Source organism: Hirundo rustica, chromosome 11 (genome assembly GCF_015227805.2).
Source record: "Hirundo rustica isolate bHirRus1 chromosome 11, bHirRus1.pri.v3, whole genome shotgun sequence".
In the NCBI taxonomy this organism is placed as follows: domain Eukaryota; kingdom Metazoa; phylum Chordata; class Aves; order Passeriformes; family Hirundinidae; genus Hirundo; species Hirundo rustica.
The window spans coordinates 2,306,284-2,324,027 of NC_053460.1; the positions used below are offsets into that span (position 1 = coordinate 2,306,284).

The 17,744-nt window shown below is 62.1% G+C and overlaps 1 protein-coding gene across 5 annotated transcripts in view; it reads left to right on the plus strand.

The window, feature by feature from the left end:
- GSE1 (Gse1 coiled-coil protein) overlaps window positions 1–17,744 on the plus strand; it is a 102,295-nt gene that overhangs the window by 74,076 nt on the left and 10,475 nt on the right. For all 5 annotated transcript variants that reach the window (XM_058422115.1, XM_040075541.2, XM_040075543.2 and 2 more), the window contains exons 3-4: window positions 12,330–12,548; window positions 16,320–16,519. In XM_058422115.1, coding sequence (XP_058278098.1) covers window positions 12,332–12,548; window positions 16,320–16,519 — 417 coding nt within the window. In that variant the 5' untranslated portion in view covers window positions 12,330–12,331. The remainder of the gene's footprint in view (window positions 1–12,329; window positions 12,549–16,319; window positions 16,520–17,744) is intronic.

The window sequence follows — 17,744 nt, forward strand, 5'->3', positions numbered from 1 at the left end:
CCGGCTCCTCTGTGTCCCCTCGGTCCCTCTGGGCACCAATGCTCCTGTCCCTTCTTGTCACTGGTGCTCCTGTTCCCTGTATCCCTCTGGTCACCAGTCCTCCTGTCCCCTGTATCCCTGTGGTCACTGGAGCTTCTGTCCCTGTTGTCACTGATGCTGCTGTCCCCTTTTATCCCTCTGGTCACCTCACCCACGATGCTGCCACCTCTGTCTCTCTGGTCACTGGCTCTTCTGTCCCTTTCATCCCTGTGCTCACCGATGCCTCTGTCCCCTGTATTCCCCTGGTGCTGAGGCTGGATTTGTGCCCCGGGGCTTAGCCGGCTGCAGGGGACACCGAGCGCTGTGGGGACCTGCCATGAGGCATCACCGACAGCCAGGGCACAGGGCAGGGACCCCGTTCCCTGCTGCTCCATGTGGGACCCGCGCTCAGCCTCATCTTCCCCGAGACAGCGTGGGTGCAGCTGTCACCCTCTGGCCCGGTGTCAGCGTCCCTCGGGGACACAGAGCATCCCCGGAGGGCCTGGCTGTTTGCTCCGGGGTGGCACCTGGATACACGCAGCTTTCCGGGGGATCCCCCCTCCCTTGGAGTGTCCCCAAATCCGGCAAATCCCCCAGGTGCCGCGGGGCTCCCCCGGCGTGCCGGGGAGGAGGGCGGTGGGTGCCGGCGGCGGATGCTGCTGACTCAGGACCTTCCCAAACGGTTCCTATTTTTATGCCGGGGCCGGGAATATTTAGCCCCTGGATCAAAGCAGATGGAAGGAGCTGGGTGATGCCGCTGGCGCGGGCTGTGAGTCACCGGCGGCTCTCGGCAGCGCCGGGCGGGCACAGTCGCCCCCGGGCTGGGTTTGGGGTGCTGGGGGCTGAGCCCCCCCTCTTGGCATCCCCCCCAGGCTGGGTTTGGGGATCCCCTTCCTCATCCTCGCCGCGTGTGGGGCACAGGGGTGAGCGAGGAGGCGTTGATGGGGTGCTGAGGGGTGCCTGGGCGATGCCGGGGGGGTTCCAAGCCGTGTTGGGGTGGCCGGGAAGTCCTCCTGCCTTCCTCCCTTTGCCACCCCACCATCTTCCTCCTCCTCCTCCTCTCGCCAGTCCTAAATTCGGTCGCCATGGCAACCATGTCAACCACTTTCCAGCTTCCCCGTGATGGTTTGAGGAGGGGAGGGAGGGAAGAAGGAAGCCAGGGGAAGGGGGGGGACTGGGGGCATTGCTCGGAGCTCGGGGGTGGGGGGACGCTTCCCAGATGGTTTTTTTCCTGCTGGATCCTGTCTGGCAAGTGGGGCCCATGCCAGCCCAGCGTGTGCCAAGGGGCCGGGGGGTCCCGACCTGGGGAGGGGGCTCCATCACAGCCCTCCACCTCTGAGTGGGTGCGTGGGTACCCCCAAAATCCGGCGCCTTTCTGCAGCCATCCTGCTCACGCCGTGGCCCCGCAGGCACCCGGGGTATCAGCGGCCACGCAGCCGGGAGCGGGGTGAATTATCCCCAGACACCCCCTTTTTCCCCTTCCTCCTTCCTCTCTCACCCCCGCCCTCTCCGTAATCTCTTTATTCCCAGGCTAACCCTGGCACAAATGCAGGCACATTTCCCCGTAGCTATATAGGACGGGGTGGGTAACGCCGGCCCTGGCATCGCCCCGCGGCGCGTGGGCACCCGGCCGCCCCCCGGGATCGCCTGCGCCAGCACGCAGCCACGGAGCTGCCGGGGGAGCCACGGAATCGCCCCAGCGGGAATTTGGCCGGAGGTTTGGGGCCACGCCGCCGCAGCGGCCCCCACCTCTGCCCCGCTGGCGCCCCAAATCCGCGGGGGCGCGGCGGGCGCCGCTCACCTCCGAACCCCCCGAACGCGCCGCGGGGCTTTGAGGGGGAGCAGGTGCTGCCTTTCTCTCCGGCGTGTCCCCCTCCTTTTCCCTCGCCTTGGCACCGGCTGTCGGCACCTGCCGGGATGCTCCTTGGCACGGCACCGCGGCACGTGCGCGGGCACCGCCGGCGGCAGCCGCGCTCCGGGCACCGGCGGTGGCAGCCGGAGGGGGGGGAGAGAGCGACCGGGGGCCGGGCCTGCCCCCGAGCCTGGCAGCAGGAGCATCCCCTCCCTCTAATTTTATGACCGATTTTTAACTTTATTTCCCGAACGCTGCGCTTAATTAAACCCAGGCGCCTCTCTCGCCGCCAGCCCGACGTGGGGGATTTACGACTCCGAACGTCGACCCCCGCCGGAAAATAAAATAAAACAACAAAACCTCCTCTGACGGATTATTCTCCCGGATTCGAAGTGGGGGCGGCACTCCAAACCCTCCCCGCCCTCATCCCTTGCGAGGTGCTTTGAAGAGGGGGGGAAAGACAGGCTGTGCTTCAGCATCCCCAAGCTTCCTCCTTTCCCCCCTTCTTTTAATAATAACGCTTTAAAGATGTTTGACATCTGTAACAAACAGCTGGCATCCTGTTATGGAAGAATGTCCTTTTATTTCCGAGCAGGTTGAACTGTCATTAATAGTATAATTAGGTGATTATCGGCGTACAGCAGAAAACTGCTTAATTGCACAGCCAGCTTTCCCGAGGATCCCAGCTCCTTTATTGCTGGGTTTGTTTTAGCCGCCTGAATTTTTTTCGCACTGTTTTGTTGGGTTCTGTTGTTGGCTGGTTTGGTTGGGTTTTTTTTGTTTTTTGTTTTTTTTTTTTTAAATTTTTGGTTTGTTTTTTTTTTTTGCCACGCTGATGATTATTATTTTTTAATGCGTGTGACAGCTGGGGGAACGTGGCAGCACCGGGAGAGGGGACACACACGCCAGCTCTGGCACTGGTCCCCTTGTGTGTGTCCCCCCTCCTCCCAGGTACCCGGGGGGTTTAGTTTTAACCCCGTGCGTGCCGGAGTTGGGGGAAAAGGGCTTAGAGAGGGAGATTTGCTGGGTGCAGCACCCGTGGTTGGGAGCTGAGAGTTACTTGAGGCGATAAAGGAGAAGTCTTTGTTGGGGGAGCAGAGCCGTGGCACCTGCCTGGAGGACACCCATCACCCTGGGCATCCTTCACCCACCCCTCCCTGCTGGGACCCTCCTTTGGGAGCTCCGTGTCAAACCAACCTGCTTCCCTGCTCTGCTGCCGTGTCCCCACCCTCATCCCTGTCCCGGGGATGTGTGGGGTTTTTGGGGGGCAGAGCAGCTTTTTTGGCGCCTGCCAGACAATAGCGCTTTGTATCTCCCCCCGGTGCCGCCAAACACACTTGTTAGCGCCGCAGCTTTGTGCTGTAAATTTCCATGGAGTAATTACGTCTTAATTTATGATAATCCCGGGCTGGCGCTGGAGGGGAGGGGAGCAAGCGCCAGTCAAGTTTGGAAGTTGCCCGCCGGGGCCCGGGGTCCCTCCCGTGGCTCCTGCCGGCCTTGGACTCCACGCACGACCGTGAACCTGTGCATCCCGGAGGATGGGGAGAGGAGCATCCCCGAGCAGGGAATGGTGGCTGCTCCCGGCGGCGACAGCGAGTGGGGCCTCGTGGGATCTGGTGTCACTTTGGAGGGTCGGAGTGTCCCCAGCGCCCGTGGTGCGTCCCATCCAGGAGCTGGCGATCGTCCTGGGTGGGTGTCCCAGGGAAGGACAAGCAGGGAATCTCTGGCTTCCCCAAGGTCCTGGCAGCGCTCCGGAGCGGGGCCGGACCCTTCCCCCTTCCCGGCGCTGCTTGGCTCATCCTGCCTTTGTCTGCAGGGCTTATTACCGGCAAAAATAGAGCCTCTCTTCCCTGGGCCTCCCCAGCGGGCAAATCAAACGCTTTGGCAATCTGCGAGGAGGGCGATGGGGAGGGGAGGAAGGCTCTCGTCACCCGGAGGGAGTCCACAGTGCCAGGCAGGGCGCTGGCATCTCCAGCACGGGTGCGGGAGAGGGGAGAGAGGGCTCCCTGTGTCCCCTCCAAGGCCCCCGCGGTGGGAATCCCATGGGATTTGGGGAGCCCCCCTCCCCAGGGGGGTTTGGGGGACGTGTCACTGGGCGTTCCTGTGGAGCTGGGAAGATGCTGGCATCCCGCTGCCCTTGCCAGTGGGGCCTGTGGGCAGCCTGTCCCCCGCCCCAGGGTGGGATTTATCCCCGGAGAGGGGCGAGAGCTGCGGGCTGTGCCCGCTGCACCTGCAGCCGCGTCCCCGTTGGGAGGCAGCGTGCACCCACTGACATTTGCCAAGCGTAAAAATTCAATTAATTCCAGCAGGCAGATTAAATATAAAGTGAATTTTAATAATTTGCTGGAAAGGCTGAGGATTACTGTAGGCGAAAAGGGAAGATGCTGCTCGTGGGGGCACGGGCCGGCCTTCCCAGCGCCGGCACGTGGGATCACTGGGATTAATCACCCTAAATCCCGGCGTGGGAAGAGAAGAGGGGTCTGCTCCCCTCGCTGGGGTTTTGGTTGATCTTCCTTGCAATGAGGAACGTGCTGGATTTGTCCCACCCGCTCTGGCAGTGTGTCCCCAGCAGAGTCTGGCTCCAGGGACATCTCTGCTCCTTTAAACCTTCCTCATTTTTTTTTTTTTTTTGTGGGGCTCCATGAAAAGGGGAGCCCCCATCAAAGGTGGCCCTGGTGACACTGCAGGTGCTCCCATGCTTGGAGAAATCCCAGGTCTTCCCAACACCTCCACGACATCTCATAGCTCAAAGCTGGGTGCATGGGGCACCGACGGGGAGCGGATGGGCGCCGGTGTTGGGAAAACGAAAATCCACGCAGCGAATTTCGCTCTTTGCCAGGGATAATTTCTTATCCCGAGGTAAAACCTTCGCTCTGGCCCGTGCAGGGGCCAGAAACTGCTGTGGGGGATCCTGGGGGTGAAGGGGTGACCCCCATCCTGCCTGGACCCCCCCATGCTGCCCAGAGCCCCGGCTCTGCAGCGGGATTGATGGAGATTGCCTGTGACCTTTGCTGGGACACGAGGAATTACCATTAATGCTCCCGTATTTCCGGACTTCGCGCCATCCATAAATCTCATATCAAGCCGGGCGGGCGGCCTAATCTGCCAGGCGGCGTTATTAATGCTCCTTATTAATACTCGTTATTAATGCCCGTTATTAGTGCTCGTTATGAATGCTTGCTGTTAGTACCTGTTGTTAATTGCCCCTGAAGCCTGGCAGGAGCTGCCCCACGGCTGGGGGCGGCACTGTGGAACCCCTCTCCGCTTTTTGGGGTGCAGTGGGGTGGGTGCTGGGGGGTCCCTGGTGCCAGCGGCGTCACCCGCCGGTAGCGGGGGTCCCCTGTGGGCACCCACCCCGTGATGGGGGCAGTTTTTGGCTGTGGCCCCAGGAGGGCTGCAGGGGGGTGGCACGAGGCATCTGCTCCCCTTGTCCTGGCACTTCCCAGCTGTGTCCTGCAGCCCTTGGCTGGGTCCTGGCTCCCCACCCTGCCTGCGGCCCCCCTGCCCTGCCCCTGCCCCTCCAGGACCTGCCCCGTGCAAGATCCAGCCTGCGTGAAACTCTAATCTCCAATTTTATTCGCTCGGCTCCAGCCGATTTGCATAATCCACATAATCACCCCGGTTTTAATTGCCTACAACTCTGCAGAAAGATCATGTGGTTAAGTGGTAAATCATAATTAGATAAATAATTGGCTTGGCCGCAGCAAGCTGCTTTGTTATACCTGCCATCTGCTGGGCAAGGGATCCTGCGCCCAAAACAATGCGCCGCCGCTGCACGCCTGCGCCGGCCCGGGGACGTGGGGACGCGGGGACACGGGGCCCTGGGCGTGGGAGCGCCGGGCAGTGCCCGCTCTCGGGCCGTGCCGAGGCCGGCGGTGCCGTGCCAGCTTTGGCAGCGCCGCGCCGTGCCTGGCTCCCGCCCAGGTGTTGCCCAACGGAATGCCCGGAGCCGCCGCGCCGTGCCCTGGGGCGCCTGGGAATTGCCCGGTGCCGCCTCCACGGGGTGCCCGGCGGTGCCGTGGAGTGCCCGGCGGTGCAGTGCCCAGCTCTCCCTCGGACCATACCCGGCATCCCAGTGCAATGCCCAAATCTGTCCCAGGCAATTCCCAGCATCCCAGTGCAACGCCCAGTCTACCCCAGGCAATTCCCAGCATCCCAGTGCAATGCCCAATCTCTACCAGGCAATTCCTGGTATCCCAGTGGAATATCCTAAATCTGTCCCAGGCAATTCCCAGTATCCCAATGCAATGCCCAATCTCTCACAGGCAATTCCCAGTATCCCAGTGCAAGGCCCAATCTCCCCCACACAATTCCCAGCATCCCAGTGCAATGCCCAATCTCTACCAGGCAATTCCTGGTATCCCAGTGGAATTCCCAAATCTGTCCCAGGCAATTCCCAGTATCCCAGCACAATGCCCAGTCTCCTCCAGGCGATTCCAAGTATCCCAGTGAAATGCCCAGTTTCTCCCAGGCTATTCCCAGTATCCCAATGCAATGCCCAGTCTCTCCCAGGCGATTCCCAGTGTCCCAATGCAATGCCCAGTCTCTCACAGGCAATTCCCAGTATCCCAGTGCAATGCCCAGTCTCTCCCAGGCAATTCCCAGTGTCCCAATGCAATGCCCAGTCTCCCCCAGGCAATTCCCAGTATCCCAGTACAATGCCCAATCTCTCACAGGCAATTCCCAGTATCGCAGTGCAATGCCCAATCTCTCCCAGGCGATTCCCAGTATCCCCATGCAATGCCCAGTCTCCCCCACACAATTCCCAGTATCCCAGTGCAATTCCCAGTCTCTCTCTCCCAGGTGGTGCCTGGCAGCCCCATGGAGTGCCCAGTGCCCCGCAGAGGCACCGAGCCCCAGCTGACACCAGCATGAAGGGGTGAGGGCTGTACCCCGTTTCCCCCAGAGCAGAGGCATCCTCAGCAGAGAGCTGGCGCTTGGATCTGGGCATCAGGAGCCAGGAGAAGCTGCCAGCCCAACCCTGGAGCTGCAGAGGGGAGTTCAGGGCCCAGCAGCACCCTTGGGGCACAGGGGCTTGATTTTCCAAGCTCCCAGCTTCAAAACGGGGCAGAAAGTTGCTCTGCAGTAAATCTTCCCCTGGCTCGATTTCCTGAGGGCTCAAAAGGCTCCTAGGGCAGCTTGGCTGGGCACGGGAAGGCCGGGAAGGGAGAGAAACCACCCGGCATCGCTCCCTCCCCAGCGCTGCGCCCTCCAAACGAGCTCTTATTAGTTTGCTTGTTGTCGTTTGCCAGATCAATGGTCCATGGAGGAGTGATCGATGGAGGCCCAGCCGGATAATCGTGCCGGATGCTCGGCGCCGTGGGGAGCTCCAAATCCCACCCTTTCCCACCAAGGTGCTCCTCACCATGGGGATCCCATCCAGGCCCCTCCAAGGGGATGGGGGGATGTTCCCAGGATGGGCCCTGGGCTCTGCCGTGAGCGCCCTAAAATCGGTCGGCGGCTGCGGCTGCATCTCTGCGCGCCCGGGGGACACTTGGGGACACTTGGGGACACTTGGGGACACCAAGCCCCACCACCTCCCTCCGTTTCAGCTGTGCGCTGGCAAGTGGGGAGGGAGGGCAGGAGCTCGGGCGCCCCGATCGATCAATTAATTAATTAATGGAGCGTGCTGGAGGTGCGGGCGGCAGAGCCGCTTTAATGAGGGGTGGAAAACGTGCGGCGGCTCGGCGGGGCATCAGCGGGAGAGGAGCCGCTCCCCTCTGCCTGTCCCCTGCCCCAGGGGGTGCCAGGGGTGTGTGACAGGGCACACGCTGGCCCTTGGCCCCTCGCCCTCCATCCTGGGGCTCTGCCCGCTGCGTTCAGGCGGAGGGAAGCGGGGCTGACGAACGCGAGGCCATTAGCATTGAAAATCCATGCAGAGCAGCTGTTCCTGCTTGGAGCGTGCAGCTGGATGCGGCTCCGGAGTGGGAGCAAGAGGCGCCGAGAGAGAGAGAGAGGAGGGGAGAGGCTGGGGGGGGCCCCCCGTCACCCCAAATCCCTTGGGGATCCATCAGCAGCGAGCGCGGTGGAGCCTTCCGGAGGGCTCGGCCGAGCGGGCTCCGTCCCAGCTGCGGCGCTGCGGGCTGGGTGCGGATCCATCCCGGGGGAGGAGGATGCAGGATGCTCGTCTCTCCGCGCTCCCTCGGCCTCCCCGCCGCACTGGGTTTTTTGTTGGTTTTTTTTTTTTTTTTTTTTTTCCGCTCCATTTGCCAGGGGCTGGAGCTGCTGCCTGATCGTATTTGGTAATAAATTATTAGTTCCAGCGCTTGGGAGCCCGGCAGCTCAAAAATAGCTGCTGTAAGAGCGGGCGGCTGGTGCAGGTCGAGTTCAATGGCAATCTGCTCCCAAGGGCACTCCACGCTCATTAGAGGCCTTTCAAGGTGCTGCGAAGGGGGCAGCCGGGAGCCAAGGTGCTAAACCCGCCCGCTTCCCGTCTCCCGACTGCAGAACCCCGTGCCCAGGGATTTCAGGGCGCTGGGAGCCCGTCCCTGCCCCTCGCTGCCCGCTCCTGCCTGCCCGCAGCGCCTGCCAAGGGGTTTTATTTGTCTCCAGCCCCACCAGGCAGCCAGACTGGTTCTGCTCTCGCTGCCGGAGGAGGCTCCCGCTGCCAAAAAACCCGCCAGCATCATCAGGAGCAGATGGAGAGAACGTGGCAGGCTCCCAGCTCCCGGCTCCCAGCCCCGAGCCGGGGATGGGGGGGTTCGGGGCGGGGGGAGTCGGGGCTTTTGGGGTCCTGCGCCGTCGGAGATGCCAACCCCGCCACGGGAAGGAGCGGCGCAGGGAGGGCGAGAGGAGTGTGGCGGTGACCCTGCCATCCATCCATCCACCCATCCATCCATCCATCCATCCCCGCTTCCTCCTCCTGCGCCTGCTCCCGCGGGCGGGCAGCCAGCGGGCACCGGGAATGCCAGACACTCCCTGCGCTGCTGTGCCCGGGCACATGCTGTGGGAGGGCCGGGGACGGGGTGACACATCGCCTGCGCCCCGCTGCCCGACCGCCCCGGCAGGGGAACCGGCTGTCCTGTGAGCCCCCCCTGCCTCGGTGGGTGTGGGGCGCAGGCATCGCCTTCCCAGGGTGGGGTACGTGGGAGTGCCAGCTCTGTACCCGCACAGGGCTGGGGACAGCGGAGGGACAGCCTGTCCCCTTTTGGGGTTCATCTCCCCGCCCTGGTGAGGCAGCGGCTGCCGTGACCCCGGGCTGCTCCGGGCACAGAACTTGACTTGTTTTTCCGCACGGATCTGCAGCCGGGGAGGGGCAGAGCTGGAGGGGGAACACCCCACCCCACCACGGCATCCCCAGCCACCCGCAGGGGGTGAGTGGCACCCACGCCGTGCCGGCGACGGGATGCCGGAGGGATGGGGGGACATCCCACCCCATCCCATCCCATCCCATCCCCGTGTGGATGCTCCCGCCCAGCCGGCTCTCCGTGCCTCAGTTTCCCCAGCTGGCAGCTGTCCCGCGGAGCGGCCCAGGGACGCCCGGACAGACGGACGCCAGCGCCGGCGGGGCACGGCGGGTGAGCGGCGCTGCTCGGGCCCCAGCCGGGGCGGAGGCGCCGATTTTATCACCGGGAGGGAGCGGCAGAACTGGTTTGGAGCACGGCTGGGGCAGCGGCACGGCTCAGCCCGGGGGGCAGGCGAGCTCCCCGCACGCTGCCCGGCCGCTCACCCCCGCTCCCCTCTGCCCTGCGCTGGCCTGGCAAATCCCACCGGGATCGGGAGCTGGCCGGGAGGCGTTTGGGGGTCAGCTGAGCCTCACACGGGCGATGCCCTGCTGCCAGCCCCGTGCCCCTGTGCCAGCCTGCTGATCCCACCGGCTGCTGGGAAGAGCGTCTCCAGGCCTGCGCTGGGGCTGGAAGTGGGGCTTGCGTTGGGGTTGGGAGGTGGGGAGGAACTGGGGGGCGCTGGGAAGTGTTCGGGGCTGTGCCTTGAGGCTGTGCGGCGGTGCTGGGAGGATGCGGGGCTGTGCCAAGGGGATGCCAGGCAGCGCCTGGGGATGCAGGATTGTGCCTGGTGGATGTGGGGCAGTGCTGGGGAGATGCCAAGCAGTGTCTGGGGATGCAGGATGGTGCCTGGTGGATGTGGGGCAGTGCCAGGGAGATGTGGGGCAGTGCCTGTGGGTTGCAGGATGGTGCCTGCTGGGTGTGGGGCAGTGCCTGGGGATGCAGGATGGTGCCTGGTGGATGTGGGGCAGTGCCTGGGGATGCAAGATGGTGCCTGGTGGATGTGGGGCAGTGCCAGGGAGATGTGGGGCGGTGCCTGGGGATGCAGGATGGTGCCTGGTGGATGTGGGGCAGTGCCAGGGAGATGTGGGGCAGTGCCTGTGGGTTGCAGGATGGTGCCTGCTGGGTGTGGGGCAGTGCCTGGCTACATGGGAGCTGCAGGCTGTGCCTGGAGTGCCGTGTCCCCGTTGGATGCTGCGTGGGTGCCCGGCGCTGCAGGCTCTCGGGGGGGCACCGAGCCCTCACCCGGGGCTGGAGCAGAGCCCGGGGTGCCAGTGCAGAGCCCGGGGGTGCCGGGGCCCAGGCTGGCGTGGCGCGGGTTGGCTTCCCAGCTGTTCTGGTAATGAATTTACATGAGCCCGAGCGTGTCGACAAGGCGGCAGTCAATGGCTGAGAGCACCGGAGTTAATAAATGCTTGTATAATGAGGGCAGAGGGGAGCGCGCCGCAGCGCCGGCCGCCTCTCCTGGGGCCGGGGGGCAAAGATTAATCAACGCTGAGTGCCCCCCGTGCCCCCCCCGGGCTCCTGCGGTGCTCCCCGGCCATCCGCTGCCGCGGGATGCTCCGGGGATGCTCCATCCACCCTCTGCAGGTGTTCAGCGCCTCGAGCCGCCTCCAGCCCTGCTGGGAGTTGGGGGCTGCCCCACGACCCCCCGACCTCCTGCCCACCTGGGAGCCGGGCTAATTTTAGGCCGGTGTTAATGAAGCTGCTCGGTGAGGTCTATTTTAAGGGCCCTGACATCAGCAGTTGCTGTTTTGGGAGGTGGAGAGCCCTGGAGTGATCGGTGGGACAGCTGGGGGGGCTCGGGGTGGGCTGAGCCCTCCTGCTCAGCGCCTGAACCTCGCTTTTGGGGTCACCGTGCCCTGCAGCACCTCAGTGCTTTGGGGTGCAGTGGTGGGGGTTTGGGGGGGGGGGGGAAAAATTTGGAGGTGCGACGTGGGGAGCTGGGGGTGCTGTGCTGGGGATTTGGGGGGGCAGTGCTGGGGATCCAGGGGTTCAGCTTTGAGGTTTTGGGGGTGCTGTGCTGGGGATTTGGGGGAGCAGTGCTGGGAATCCAGGGGTTCAGTTTTGAGGTTTTGGGGGAGCTGTGCTGGGGATTTGGGGGAGCAGTGCTGGGAATCCAGGGGTTCAGCTTTGAGGTTTTGGGGTTGCGGTGATGGGGATTTAAGGGAGCAGTGCTGGGGATCCAGGGCTTCAGCTTTGAGGTTTTGGGGGAGCTGTGCTGGGGATTTAAGGGTGCAGTGCTGGGGATCCAGAGGTTCAGCTTTGAGGTTTTGGGGTTGCGGTGATGGGGATTTAAGGGAGCAGTGCTGGGGATCCAGGGATGTGTTACTGGGGGTTTGAGGGTGCAGTACTGGAGACCCAGGGATGAAATATTGTTAATCCAGGGACGCAGCAGTGGGAATTTCGAGATGCAGTGCTGGGAATCCAGGGATGCAATATTGGGGATTTAGGGGTGCAGTGGCTGGGATTTGGGGGTGCAGGAGCTCCAGTGGCTCAGAGAATAAGCTCCAGATACAAATTCAATCAACATATCTCCAATGCACTCGTTTATGCAGGATAATCATAATTTATCAATTAAAATATAATCAATTGGGGGTGCAGCAGTGGTGCTTCGACAGGGGACCGCGCCTCTCCCCATCACCTCCATCAGGATGCTGAAATCCCTGAGTCCCCCAAAACACCCTGTCCATTCCTGCAGAGCTCTGCTGAGCCCTCCTGCCCCATCATCCAGGGGTTCAGTGGGACCGTGCCGTGCTGGGACGCGCTTCCCTGCCACTGCCTGATCTCGGGGCGCATTTTGGGGCGGGATGGTGCACTAGGGGAAAAGTCTGGAGGGGAAAATTGAGGATCCCAGTGTCTAACCCAGCCTCAAATGCACTCATTTATGCAGGATAATCGTAATTCATCAATTAAAATATAAGCAATTGGGGGTGCAGCAGTGGTGCTTTGGCATCACCACGTGAGTCAGGGGACCGCGCCTCTCCCCGTCACCTGCATTGGGGTTCTGAAATCCCTGAGTCCCCCAAAACATCCTGTCCATTCCTGCAGAGCTCTGCTGAGCCCTCCTGCCCCATCATCCAGGGGTTCCGTGGGACCGTGCCGTGCTGGGACACGCTTCCCTGCCTCTGCCTGAACGCGGGTCGCGTTTTGGGGCGGGTTGGTGAGCTAGAGGAAAAATTTAGAGGGGAAAATTGAGGATCCCGGTGTCCTAACCCGGCCTCTCTCGTTGGCAGGCATGAGCCATGAGCCGAAGTCGCCGTCCCTAGGAATGCTCTCCACGGCCACCCGCACCACCGCCACCGTCAGCCCCCTGACCCCGTCGCCCCTGAACGGCTCCATCGTCCCCAATGGCAGCCCCGCCGCCAGCAGCACTTTGTCCGTCCAGGCAGCACCTTCCTCCAGCTTCGCCGCCGCCCTCCGCAAGCTCGCCAAGCAAGCCGAGGAGCCCAGAGGTGGGGACGGGGACGAGGGACGGTGACAAACGCTGCTGCCTTTCCCAGGAGCTGGAGCCGGGTGTTTTCCTGCCCTTTCCCCGGCTCACGCGTTTTCCTGGCGTCCGTGTCCCCGGGGAGCAGTTTGGGAATTGAATTCATCCGGAGTAATGCGAGTGCCCTGTCGCTCTCTGTACCCTGGCAGAGCGCGGCATGGCAGGGGCCAGCCCTGCTCCCTCCCGCTGCGCTGCTTATTCCAGAGGTTCCTCCAAATTTGCTGCTTCCCCGGCCGAATTTCCCAGCTCAACAGCCCCGGGAGGTGCCCGGCCCTTGTCACCCACCTCCTCCATCACACCCCCTTCTCTCTGGATGTGGGATGCTGGCTGTGAGCTGCCTCTGGAGCACCCCGAGTTCCCCCCTGCCACGTGGAGCAGGGATGTTCCCGCGCATCCCGTGGGAATCACTGGGGATCCCACACCCACACGGGGAGGCAGCCAGTGCCCAGGCTGGGAAGTGTTTCGGGAGGCTGCTGGTATCAGTTTGGGATGGAATAGTCTTTATCCCTGCAATTCTCATCGGTGGGCGCTCCCCTTGGATCACCGCCCACTGCCTGGACCCCCGGAAAAGGCACCTGACCCCTTTGCAAGATGTGTTTTGGCAAAGTCTTTTTGGAAGACCCTGTTTAAAAGGCCCTTTTGGCACAATCCTTTTCCCAAGACCCTTTTTGCGAGGCTCTTTTTGGAAAATTCCCTTTTGGAAGCACCATCTACAAGAGCTTCCTTGCAGCCCTGAAATCTCTGGCAGGGCCGTGACCTGAAGCATTGGCTGCTGCCAGGGAAACCTGTGAGGATCCCTGTAACCCTGAGGGAGCCAGGTCTTGGTGATGCTTCATCCTCGCTGGAAGCTCCTGGTTTTTCCCAGCTGCTTCCTCTGGAACCCAGCTGCTTCCTTTGGAGCGATTGATTGAGTTTGGGGAATTATTTTGCTTCTTTTTCCCCCCTTGCACCCCGCAGCTTGTGCCCTCCCCGTGCTGCTCAGCCCATCCCAAGGGTCAGCAGCAGTTTTGGGCATGGCTTTTGTGGCACTGGAGAGAAGCAGCCGCATTCCCTTTGGATTTCCCCTTAACACCTGCGCAGTTTATTTACAGAAACCCCTCCCTTGCCCGTTTTGGGTGCCTCAGGTGGCCCATCCCAGAGGTTTTTGATCCCTGTGTGTTTGGGTGTGTGTTGGGAAGGGGGTTTTCCTCCTTGCTGTGGTTTTTAGCACCAGGAAATGAATTGCCTTTCCCTCAAATCCTCTCCCACTTCCCACCTCGGGAGATTCTCCGCTCTGGCAGATGCCAGATCCACGCAGGATCACTGTATTTTTTTTCCCGCTTTATGGGCTCACAGGTGTGCTGGCACATCCCTAGGGATACCCTGCTGCTCCACAGCATCCCCAAACTGTCGAGGCTCATCCTGACCGACCCCTTCCCATCAAAGCCCCACAAAGGCACCGCCTGCCCCGGGGGCTGCTGCCTCTTGTCCTGCCCGGGGCTGTCTGCAGGGTGGGTTTTATTCCACCCCTCCTTCCCTTTTTTTTTTTCCCCCTCCCGGTTCTCCGTCAGGGTCTCAGCTGTTAATTACATTTGCCTGTCAGCCCGGGCTGCTAATCTGCTATCGCCGAGTGGGAAGCGGGAGGTCAGAAAACAAAGGTGACACCATCACACTGTGCCTCTTGTCATCTCCAATCCAGATTAGTTTCATTGACTAACTCCTGGCTGAATACCACCAGTTAATTATAACGATCACAAACCCTCCCGTTTAAAGCCACACAGCGAGAATTAAGGTTCTGAAGTAAGACTTTAGCTTCATTAATTGCCGGGCTCATTGTGATGGTATTGATTGTTAACGCTATCGCGTGGTGAGTAATGGCTTCCCAGCTCAGAGGGGATTAGGCTGCTAATTGTTGTTGGCCTTGCGCTGACAAGATAGACTTCAGTGGGTGTCAAATCGGCCTCCTTTGTCGGGGACAGCCTTTCTCCTTCCCCCAGCCTTGCTGCTCTTCAAATGAAAGCGATTCGGAGCGACTCGGGAATAATTAATCAGGGAGGGCGGCCGGCAGCGGGATGCTCGGCTCGGCCTCTGCTCCGCCGAGCATCCTTCCCACCGAGCCTCCTTCTGGAGCATCCTTCCCTCCCAGCATCCCCTCCCGCCGCCCGGGGATGCTCCTGCTTCCCCTGGCATTCCCAGCCTCCTGCTTCCCTCCAGGTGCTGCTGAGGAGAGGGCAGGGGGACGGAGGTGGTGAGGAGTGAGGAGGTGTGGAGCGGGGTGAGGAGCTGCTGTGCCCATGGGGCAGGAGCTGGTTGGCACGCTCAGGGGAGGTATCTTGCACACTGGGAATGTGAGGAGACACCCTGCACAGTCAGGGGATGTAGGAGACACCCTGCACACTCAGGGAATGTGAGGAGACACCCTGCACACTCAGGGAATGGGCCTTGCACACTGGGAATGTGAGGAGACACCCTGCACACTCAGGGAATGTAGGAGACACCCTGCACACTCAGGGAATGTGAGGAGACACCCTGCACAGTCAGGGAATGGGCCTTGCACACTGGGAATGTGGGGAGACACCCTGCACACTCAGGGGATGTAGGAGACACCCTGCACACTCAGGGAATGTAGGAGACACCCTGCACACTCAGGGGATGTAGGAGACACCCTGCACACTCGGAATGTAGGAGACACCCTGCACACTCAGGGATGTAGGAGACACCCTGCACACTCAGGGAATGGGCCTTGCACACTGGGAATGTGAGGAGACACCCTGCACACTCAGGAGAGGGATTTGCACACTGGGAATGTAGGAGACACCCTGCACACTCAGGGAATGTGAGGAGACACCCTGCACACTCAGGGAATGTGAGGAGACACCCTGCACACTCAGGGGATGTAGGAGACACCCTGCACACTCAGGGGATGTAGGAGACACCCTGCACACTCAGGGGATGTGGGGAGACACCCTGCAGAGCCAAGGCCTCTCTCGGTGCCCTGCTCGCTGCCTGGGAGCATCGCTGTCTCCTCATCCTGTGACCACAGCCGCTCACTCTCCCAACAGCTGATCCCTGCTGCCGTGTTGGAATCTCCCTCTGACCCAGACTCTGGGATGCAGGGAGCAGAGTTTGGGGGTTCGGAGCCCCCCAGGCTGGATTTGAGGAATGGGAAGTGCTCCGTGGAGCGGACACCCCGTGCCCTGCTTGATGTGGGATTTGTGTTTCTCTGCTTTTCCTCTTCTCCGCCTTCACTCCATTTTCATTTTTCCTGGCATCCCTGGGGTGGGGATAAGTTAAAGTACAGATGTATTATGCAAATGAAACCAAAGCCTTGCCCAAGGGTTTCAGGGAGTCATTCCTTCATCCCAGTGTCTCCAGAGGCCCTGGCTTGTCTGTGACAGCTTCTGCAGCTGGATCGAGGAGCCTGGGATTGCCTTGGGAAGATGTGGCCCCCTGGGGCGGGCATCACCTCGGTGTCACTTGTGCCTAGGGGCTCTCTGGGGGTTTGGCAGTCCCTGTTAGGTGGCAGCAGGAGGCTGCCCCATCCCACCGTGCTGGCTGGAGCCTTTAGCACCACTGGGAACTTCCAGGACAGGAGGATGGGGCTCCGGTTCGGCAGTCCGGCAGGACCCCAGCGCCCCCACCCCTGCTCCCTGCGGAGAGGCATCCTGTCGGGAATGCCTCCAGCTCCTCCAGAGGGTGGTTCCATCCCGTCGACTGCTGCTTCCCTGACTCATTTCACCCTCCGATTTGATTGCAGGCTCCTCGCTGAGCAGCGAGTCGTCCCCGGTGTCCTCGCCGGCCACCAACCACAGCTCCCCCGCCAGCACGCCCAAGCGTGGCCCCATGGGCCCCATCATCGTGCCCCCGGGGGGGCACAGCGTGCCCAGCACGCCGCCCGTCGTCACCATCGCCCCCACCAAGACGGTCAACGGCGTCTGGAGGAGCGAGGGCAGACAGGTACGGCCGTGTTTGGGGGTTGCCCCGCTCTCCCCCGAAGGATGGAGGGCGTGGGATCCCGTTGCACGGATCCCAAAGGATCACTGGGCTGCCCACGTTTGATCCCTTCCCCTCCCTGCCGTGTCCCCGAGCTGGCGTTGTCACCGGGGCTGCCATCGTCCCCCTGCTGCCGTCACCCCCGGGCTGCCATCCGGAGGGGAGTGCGAGGAAGGAGGAGGAGGAAGAGGAGGAGGGGGGCCGGGGTGGTGGCGGAGGGTGGGGGGAGAGCAGCTAATTAAGAAGCATCGTTAGTGGTTCTCCTCTCCTCCGCATGCTACGAGCAGATTCCCGGGGGGATTATGCCACTTGGAAAGACTAATTAAACCACAAAGCGGAGAGAGAGGCGAGGGTAGGGGATGAGAAACGCCGGGGGCGGGCTGGGGAAACAAATGGAACCGCCATCCCCGCCAGCTCGGCGGGGTGCGTGGGGTGCTCCCCAGCCCGGTGCCACCCCCGTGTCCCCCCCATGTCCCCCCCGTGTCCCCCGCGGCGTGGGGGATTGTCTGGCGGTGATCAGAGCAGAGCCTGGCATGCACAATGAGCTCGGTGCGGGCGGCAGAGGTGGCGGCTGTGGGGGGACACCGCGCCCTTCGTGGTGACCTTGGCGCTGGCCCTGCCCTGGAGGGGCTGGGGAGCAGGATGGGATGAGGGGATGCTGTGGGCGCCGCCATCCTCCTCCTCCCCAGCTGCTAAAAGGAGAAGGCGCAGGGAAAAACAAGTTTTAAACCGAAACTTGCCTCGCTGGGGCAGACTGTCAGATGCCGTGGGGGTCTCTTGTCACCCCAAGTTGTTCCCCCCTTGCTAGGGGACCCTCCCCAGCTGGAGGGAGTGACCTTCATGCTGACGCCGCTTGTGGAAGCTGATGGAAAGCGGCTGAGGCCCCGTGGGAGGCTGCTGATGCCGGGGGGATTGTGGGCTGACCCCTGGGTTATGGCCCTTATCAAAGGCCGGCTGGATTTCCCCCCGCTCCTCCCCGGATGATTAATAGCTCAGGAGAACAAAGCGGCCATAAATCTCCAGGCAGGTAATGGGTGTCTCGCCCTCAGCTCTGCCCCGGCTTCAGCGCCTCCTTCCGCACCGGGGCCCCCCCGCTGTAGCCTCCCAGACCCTCCCACCCCTCCAGCTGCCCTTCCAAAGCCTGGATGCAGGAGATGCCGTGGGGAATTAATCCTTCCCTGGGTCCTGG